The 8,773-nt window shown below is 49.5% G+C and overlaps 1 protein-coding gene across 1 annotated transcript; it reads left to right on the forward strand.

The window, feature by feature from the left end:
- Positions 1-2,803: 2,803 nt before the first annotated feature.
- On the forward strand, positions 2,804-8,447 carry LOC102437484 (cytochrome P450 1A2-like). Its single transcript, XM_006087875.3, has 7 exons — positions 2,804-2,852; positions 3,649-4,488; positions 4,994-5,114; positions 5,534-5,623; positions 5,868-5,991; positions 6,825-6,911; positions 8,048-8,447. Exons 2-7 carry the CDS (start codon positions 3,658-3,660, stop codon positions 8,343-8,345), a joined length of 1,551 nt encoding a protein of 516 aa, XP_006087937.1. The 5' UTR covers positions 2,804-2,852; positions 3,649-3,657; the 3' UTR covers positions 8,346-8,447.
- Positions 8,448-8,773: the final 326 nt, after the last annotated feature.

The raw sequence follows: 8,773 nt of genomic DNA on the forward strand, positions 1-8,773 counted from the left end.
GGGCGGGTCTCAGCCTATCCTCTGTGCCCCCACCTGGCCCCTTCCGCTGCAGCCCATGGTCCCCTGTCTGCCAGCAGCTCTGCTCCCACTGCCACCGCTGCTCCCAAACACTGATGGTGTGGGCCCCACTCACACTCACTGACAGCAAGAAGCAATTGGGGCCAGCACCAGCAGTGGGTGTGAGTGGGGCTGGCGCTGTCAGCGGTGCAAGCTGCGGCTGCTGCCCTGATCACCCCTCAGAAGAAGGGGGAGGTGGAGAAGCCCTCAGGGGCAATTGGGGCCAGCAGCAGGTGGGAGCGGTGGCTCCGGCACTGGCAGCAGGTGCGAGTGCTGGGCAGGACCGTGGCACACAGGAGCAAAGAATTTTCAGTAACCACCAGAGGCTCGCCCCAATGACAGCAACCAGTGCCCCACCTGGTCTGGCACCCCGATTCACCTGCTCCACCATCCCGCTGCAGCCAACACCTGCCATGTTCTGCGTGTGCCTCCTGGTGGTCAGTGCATGTCATATCATCCAGTTGTTTGGTTGTTGGGTTGTTCCGCCATTTGGTCCATTTGCATATTAGGGTTTTATATACATACTAGGGGCCCAGTGCATGAATTTGTGCACCTTGAAAGGAACTGTGGGCTGCAAGGCTACGGTAGGCAATGGGCTGGATCTTGGCCCATCCTCCGTGCCCGCACCTGTTCCTCCTGCCACGGCCCCCGGTCACCTGTCTGTTGGCAGCCCCACTCCTGCTGCCTCCGCTCCCACATGCTGATGGTGCCAGCCCTGCTCACACCCGCTGACAGCGTGAAATGATTGGGGCCGGTGCCAGCAGTGGATGTGAGTGGAGCTGGTGCCGTCAGTGGTGCAAACTGTGCTGACCTCTTGCTTGCCCTCAGCTCATTCCCACAGGGCCTGCCCTATAGTCTGTCACTGCTGGTGACCCCTTCTGCAGTGAAGTCTCATTCATGCAGCTGAAGTCCAGTTCCCTTCGGCATGTCCACCCAGCCCTCAGGAGGCTCACATCCTGATAAGCTACCCAGTTCTGGCCATGTAGGCTGCCTTCCGCTACCCTCACCTTCACATGTTGTTCCATGCAGTCTCTATGTTCACATATTTCCCCCAATTCCAGGGATATGTGTCAAGCTGGAGCATAGTGTATCATCCAGAGCACATTCTTCTAAAGCAGTGGTTCTCAACCTTTCTAATGCCGCGACCCTTTAATACAGTTCCTCATGTTGTGGTGACCCCCAACCATAAAATTATTTTTGTTGCTACTTCATAACTGTAATTTTGCTACTGTTATGAATCGTAATGTAAATATCTGATATGCTATATGTGTTTTCCGATGGTCGCGACCCACAGGTTGAGATCCGCTGTTCTAAAGGTTGACGTCCCAACTCTAATGCTCTGTTAATGTAACTTCCTTGTGCCTCCATTACCTCACTTAATATGATAATAGTATTAATTTCTATCCCATAGGATTACTGAGAATATGTTTTGTTAATACAGATTAAGCTCTTAGAACAATGCTGGGCCCATAAGTATCCAGCGCTATAAAGTGTGTGCTAAGTACACATAGGCCACAGTGTCCCTCACCAGCATGCCACCCACTTGGACTCAGGGCTGGGGAGCCCCCTTCCAGCAGGCATGCCACTCTTAAAGTTTGGGCCTCCTGGGATTCCCTTCACTTGGCTTTGTGAGATGGGGAGGTGCCTCCTTCCTTCCCCAGCGGGAGGAGAGAACTGCTATGGGACTCCTTACCAAGCCACAGCCTTTCACCTGAATACAATGAACACCCACATACTTTCACAGATGTTCATGGAGAGCTGGCATTTGTCATGTCTACTCTCTTTCTCCTTTCTATATAGATATACAGGTAGATATACATTTTAAAACAGAATTCTTTAAAACTATGTTTCAGAAATCATGGCATTTTATCTTCAAACACCATAGTATTCATTAATCTACTAAGAAGTTCTAAAATATTCTCCCACATAATCATGATACTATGTTCAGACTGAAGAACATTAATTCCATAATATGTTATCTCCAGTTCTTGTTTGTGTGTCTTAAATTGTCCCAAAAATGTCTTTTGTAGCTTAAAAATATTTTTTAATTCAGGACCCAATCAAGGTTCACATATTGCATGTGGTTATGTCTCTTTAGTCTCTTTGCTTAGAAAAAGGCCCTTGCCTTTTTTTTTAATGACATTGACCATTTTGAAGAGTGTAAGACAATTGCCACAAGGAACAGCCCACAGCGTGGATTTTCTTAATTCAGTTTTACCATCTCTTACTGGGAGGGAGGAGGGTGAGGAGCCTCTCTTTAGAATGCCTCTCTTGTCATCTCTTGGTTTCAGAATAAGGATTTGGGCTGAAATTCAGGGGTGGCTGGAACACTCTTATTCCTTATCTGATTTTGCAGGTTGCTGGAAGGGTACTACAGAACACCCTTCTGAAGAGGAACAGTGAGCCTTCTGACTGGCCCGGACTCATTGCCCAACAGGGTCCTTCACTATGGGCACAGTGGAAAGAAGGCTGGACTAGTCCAGAGGCCTCTCACTTCCAGCACCCTGCCTTGTCCTCGAGAGAAATAATCTCCCCCAACCTGGGACCCTGAAAGGAGCTGGACCTTCCTCCCCAGAGACACAGCACCTATCCCAAAGAGCTGCCCCTGGGCCTGGGTAGTAGGTGGAGCCAAGAGATCATCGTCTGATCCTTCCAACTTTATTCAGTGACTTTGCTATCAGGTGACCAGGGCAGCTGGGTCAATATAGGTGTTTATAAAAGGCACCAACACCTGGAGCCAGAAGCTCTGTACCAGTCCCCACAACCCTACGGATCTCAAGCACCTGCCTCTACAGGTACCGTTCTTGGGCTCATTTCCAGTCTCTGGGACCCCCCCCCCCAACCATATATCTTGGGAACAGTGGAAGTGGAGGGATTGGGGGGAACCTCGGTGAGGCATAGGAGGCCTGAGTTCTAGTCCTTGCTGCCTAGCTCCAGACCTCAGTTTCTCCATTTTTAAGTAAGCCATCTCTAAGGACCCTTAGTGTGATTGATGTGAAGAGATGGGGAGGTTCCCTCTGGCTGCAGTCCAACCTCAGCCTCCAAGATGGGTGGGGCATCTTAGGAGGAGGTAAACTTCTTGTTCTTGATAAAGACTACTCCGAGAGAGGGGAATTATAAGCCATTTGCATCAATCCTGGGACCTTGGCCCCTCTGTTTTGCTGGATAGGAACATCTCTCTATTTCCTGGGTATGAGGCAGTATCAGCAGGAAGCCAGCACTGGTGGGGCCCCTTTGACACAATGCTCAGCATACACCCTACGCTGGGGACTCGCAGGGGGTGCTTCCCCATTGTGAAGTGACCACTTGCTTCTACCCCAGCCTCAGAATTGGAAATTGAGGTGACAGGAGAAGGGCAAGATAGTGGCTGGGAATTCAGACACTTTCTAGCCTTTAGATTCTGTGATGCACTAAGAGTGAGCTCCTGACATACAGAATCCGTGGTACATGTAACTTAGTCTTTCTGGTGTCTAGCTGAGAGCCACGCACAGAACATGTGCCAGTGTTTATTGACTGAGTGAAGGAAGGAAAGTAGGAAGGAAAGAAGGGCTCGATCTTGATCCTGTCTGGTTCCTCTTTCTTCTCCTGCAGTTGGTACAGATGGCATTGTCCTGGTTCAATTCCCTTTGGGCCATGGAACTTCTCCTGGCTTCCACCACCTTCTGCCTAGTATTCTGGGTGTTCAGAGCCTGGAGGCCTGGGGTCCCCAAAGGCTTGAAGAGTCCTCCAGGGCCCTGGGGCTGGCCCCTGCTTGGACACATGCTGACCTTGGGGAAGAACCCACACCTGGCGCTGTCACGACTGAGCCAGCGTTATGGGGACGTGCTAGAGATCCGCATTGGCTGCACACCTGTGCTGGTGCTCAGTGGCCTGGACACCATCCGGCAGGCTCTGGTGCGGCAGGGCAACGATTTCAAGGGCCGGCCTGACCTCTACAGCTTCACCCTGATCACTGATGGCCAGAGCATGGCCTTCAACCCGGACTCTGGACCGGTGTGGGCTGCCCGCCGGCGCCTGGCCCAGAATGCCCTCAACAGCTTCTCCATTGCTTCAGACCCAGCTTCCTCATTTTCCTGCTACCTGGAGGAACATGTGAGCAAGGAGGCTGAGGCCCTCATCAGCAAGTTCCAGGAGCTGATGGCAGGGGCTGGCCGCTTTGATCCCTATAATCAGGTGGTGGTGTCAGTGGCCAAAGTCATTGGTGTCATGTGTTTCGGGCAGCACTTCCCCCAGAGCAGTGAGGAGATGCTCAGCCTTGTGAAGAATAGCCATGAGTTTGTGGAGTCTGCTTCCACTGGGAACCCCGTGGACTTCTTCCCTATCCTTAAATACCTGCCCAACCCCACCCTGCAGAGGTTCAAGGCCTTCAACCAGAGGATCGTGCAGTTCCTGCAGATAATGATCCAGAAGCACTATCAGAACTTCGACAAGGTGAGCTCAGCACACAGGTAGTGAGAAGGCACCCTGCAGAGCCTGAGTGTGCCCTCTCTCACCCAGCTCCAAAGTACCCACACAGCTGATGTGTAGCCAAGGCCTAGCAAGGCTCTGGGACACCTGGGATCAGCTATGTGAACTGAAGCTAATTATTCCTTATCCCACTCTGGTCTCAGGTTCCTCATAACAATAGCCTCCTTCTCAGAGCAGCTCAACGGCAGAGAGAGAAGGCTTTTGTTCTGCAGGAACCTGAACCTTGACACTCAGCTCTGGTGTCACTTTGCTTCCCTTACTCACACTAACCTCCTCCTTTGAAATTGGACCCCTAGGGTTATTGGGATGGTCAATGGGGCATGAAATGATACCTTAAGCCCTCCTGCTGTGAGCCTAACCCAATGACTGGAGGTTTGGGGGGAGAGAGGGAGTGCCAGATGGGTTGGGGGCAAGGTCCAGCCTTTGGCCCTGGAAGTGCCGGAGTGCCTCTAAACTTGTGATCCCTCAGGACAGTGTTCAGGATATCACAGGTGCCCTGTTCAAGCACTGCAAGAAGGACTCCAGACCCAGTGGTGGCTTCATCCCTGAGGAGAAGATTGTCAGCCTTATCAACGACATCTTTGGGGCTGGTAAGAGCCAGGCCCCTGCCCCTCCATCCATCAGTGTTTGCTGTTCACCCACAGCACTTCCCAGTACCCAAGTCCATCAAATAATTATTGAACCACATGCCAGATGGTGCAGGACATAGAGATCTGGCCCATGTTCAGAGTTTGAGCCCAGGCTGTGCCACCAACTCCCAGGGGAAACTCAGCTAAGTCCTTCTCCTTCTCTGGATCTCAGTTTCCCCATTTGAACAATAAAGGGCTCTCTGGCCTATGAGTCTCAGCCCCTATAATTCCAGCAACTAATTATGAAACCAATGACTCAAGGTTGGGGGCAGGAGGTCAGGAGAGGGAGACAGAGGAAGATAATGCTTATTACATACATGGTGGGTGCTTGGTAAATATTGGTTTCTTGTTCCTTCCTCACCTTGCCCCTCGCTGCCCAGGATTTGACTCGGTCACAACAGCCATCTCCTGGTGCCTTATGTACCTTGTGACAAATCCTGAGATACAGCTGAAGATCCAGGAGGAACTGGGTATGCATAGAGAAGCCTTGGGATCCCAGATCATTTGTTCAATCTATATATAGCTGTTACATGCAAACCTTGTGCATACAATGTTGTCCACCCTTGTCTAGAAGGTGCTGAGGGAGGTTTAGTGGGTCTCAACATGTAAATAGATATAGAGTGACACCACATTGAGTGGCACTTGGTATAATAGGGGACACCATGGAGCAGTCAGGGCAACCCCTAACCCCTGTCTGTCCTCTGTGGCCTGCAGACACAGTGATTGGCAGGGCACGGTATCCCCGGCTCTCTGACAGATCCCAGCTGCCTTATATGGAGGCCTTCATCCTGGAGACCTTCCGACACTCCTCCTTTGTCCCCTTCACCATCCCCCACAGGTGAGGCCTGCCTATTCTGCCCTCCCACCTCTCTTCCTAGTTTCTCAGCTCTGGCCCTGGATCAGACCTCAGCATCTCCTTCCTGACCATGACACAGGTTCCTCACAGGCTCTTGGCCTCTAGTCTACCCCTATTCTGTCCAAACACAATAAAACTATCCAGCTCTCAGGAGAAAATCACACTCCTGACCTCAGCGCTCATTCACCTCTGCTGCATTCTCTCCCTACAAGTACTCTCAATGTAACCAGTCTGGCCCTTTACAAGCATGATTTAGCCAGCCTCCAATTTTGCTTATGCTGGGCCTTCTGCTTGAAATGCCTTGTAATCTCTTCTCTGGCTACCAGAATCCTATCCTTGCCCAAGGTCAATCCTGACAAAACTTCCTCTCCTCTAGAACCTTTCTTGACTCATCTAGCTGAAACAGCTTCGTTTCTGAAATCTTGTAGGACTTACAGCCATTTGTCCTTGATTGTGTCCTGGGATTTTAACAATGTTAAGGGAGATAGTGAACACTTCCTCTGCCCACATATTGATCTATTTATTCCCAGAGTGAGAGCCCTGACTCCTCAGCCAGGCTGGGAACTCCCCAGTACTCCAGAGAATGGCCAAGTGCATTAACTGGGCACAAACAGAAGTATAGTACACACTTGTTGAAGTGGAAAAACAGGAGCCAAGGAAGGGGAAGGATAAGTTCCCCTCTTCCCTCCTTCTGACATTTCCTTCCAGTGGTGGGCAGGCTCTTGGGGTGCGGTAGAGGTAGGAGCAAGAAGCACCCTGAGATGTACCCCAGTTTTCCAGCTCCTGAGCCTGACAGAGCCCTCTTTCCTCTTCAGCACAACAAGGGACACAACACTGAATGGCTTCTATATCCCCAAGGAACGTTATGTCTTCATAAACCAATGGCATGTCAATCATGATCAGTGAGTACACATCCCCCACTAAAATATGTATGCAGCTCAGCAGTCAGGAAGGCTGTTTGTCCCTCTAGGAAATGGTTATATAATAAAGGAATGGTACCTCAATTGCTGTATAGTTTTCTCTAGGTGACAAAGTTTAGGTCTATGTTTTTCAAACTTCAGTGCAATAAGAATTAACCAGGGCCCTGGATAGGTGTTCTCAGTGGTTAGGGCATCAGCCTTCACACCAAAGGGCAGCCAGTTTGATTCCTGGTCAAGGGCATGTACCTGGGTTTCAGGGCTGATCCCTGTTCCTGGTCGGGTGCATGCAGGAGGCAACCAATCGATGCAAAACACATCGATGTTTCTCTCTCTCTCTCTCTCCTTCTCTCCCTCACTTCCACTCTGTCTAAAAATCAGTGGGAAAAAATATTCTCAGGTGAGGATTAATAAAAAAAGAATTAACCAGGATGTCAGTTACAGATTATGGCATGCCATCCCCCAAGATTCCACTTTGGTAGCTAAGGTGGAATACTGAGGTGATTCTGATGTGAGTGGCTTACGAACCTCTGTATGGAAAATCACACTTTAGTCTATAGGTAGGGGGACCACATAATTTACCATCCAAACAGGGATACTTCTGAGTGTGGGAGGCTATCAGTAATTACTCCACCTTGGCCAGGTGGCTCAGATGGTTGGAGCATCATCCCATCCACTGAGGCTGTGGGTTGATCCCTGGTCAGGGCACAAACAGGAATTGACAGTGGGTGCATGAATGGGTGGAACAACAAACGTCAATGTTTTTCTCTCTTTCTCTCTCCCTTCCTCTCTCTCTCCAGAGTTAATTAATTTTTTAAAAAATTACTCCAAAACAATAAGCACAAGTCAGGATATAATATGGGTTCCCCTTTTATATTAATTAGAATGAAGATAATTTAATATTAAAAAGCACTGTTTTCAAGGCTGATCATTTTAGAAAGAGCTATGTAAAAGAAATAAGCATTAAAGTACAGTTTGGTCCCTTTCCCCCACTCTCCTCTTATTGCTATCTATTCTAACACTGGTGGTATCAACAGAAGTCTGTTCAGACATCTCCACCCAGGACTGTCCTCCCAGGGCTTCCCAGTCCAAAGATCCCAGCTCCTCTGGTTCTCTTGCAGGAAGCTGTGGGGGGACCCATCTGAGTTCCGGCCAGAGAGATTCCTCACCGCTGATGGCACTACCATCAACAAGACCTTGAGTGAGAAGGTGATGCTCTTTGGCATGGGCAAGCGCCGGTGCATAGGGGAGGTCCTAGCCAAGTGGGAGGTCTTCCTTTTTCTGGCCATTTTGCTGCAGCGGCTGGAGTTCAGTGTGCTACCGGGAGTGAAAGTGGACCTAACCCCCATCTACGGGTTGACCATGAAGCATGCCCACTGTGAGCATGTCCAGGCAAAGCTACGCTTCTCCATCAAGTGAAGAAGACACCAGCACGCTGAGGCAGAAGGCAGGATGGCAGTCACCCATGGGCCTCAGCCCTTTTTCCTTCCCTTCTCTTTTTTAAGAACAGCTTTATTGACATATAATTCATGCAGGAGAAGAGAATTTCCCCCTTCTTCTCTTCTAGGTTCCTTGGCTGGTCTAAAAATTAAATTGACATAAGACGGATTAAGAGGAGAAAAACAAATTTAATTTTGTACATACAGTAGCCCATAGAAATATGAGACTCAAAGAAGTCACCAATGCAGGCAGCTTTTATACCTTTAAAGCAAATAAAGAGTTATTTGTACAGATTTGACAAAACAAAGGAGTTTGAGTTTGGGGTAGCAAATTAATAAAGAAGTAACAAAGTTTGTTTATAAAGCCTTCTTGGCCTTGAATTCCCTATCTCTGGTAATAAGGATGAC

The sequence above is a fragment of the Myotis lucifugus genome, unplaced genomic scaffold, assembly GCF_000147115.1.
Source record: "Myotis lucifugus unplaced genomic scaffold, Myoluc2.0 scaffold_41, whole genome shotgun sequence".
Taxonomy (NCBI): domain Eukaryota; kingdom Metazoa; phylum Chordata; class Mammalia; order Chiroptera; family Vespertilionidae; genus Myotis; species Myotis lucifugus.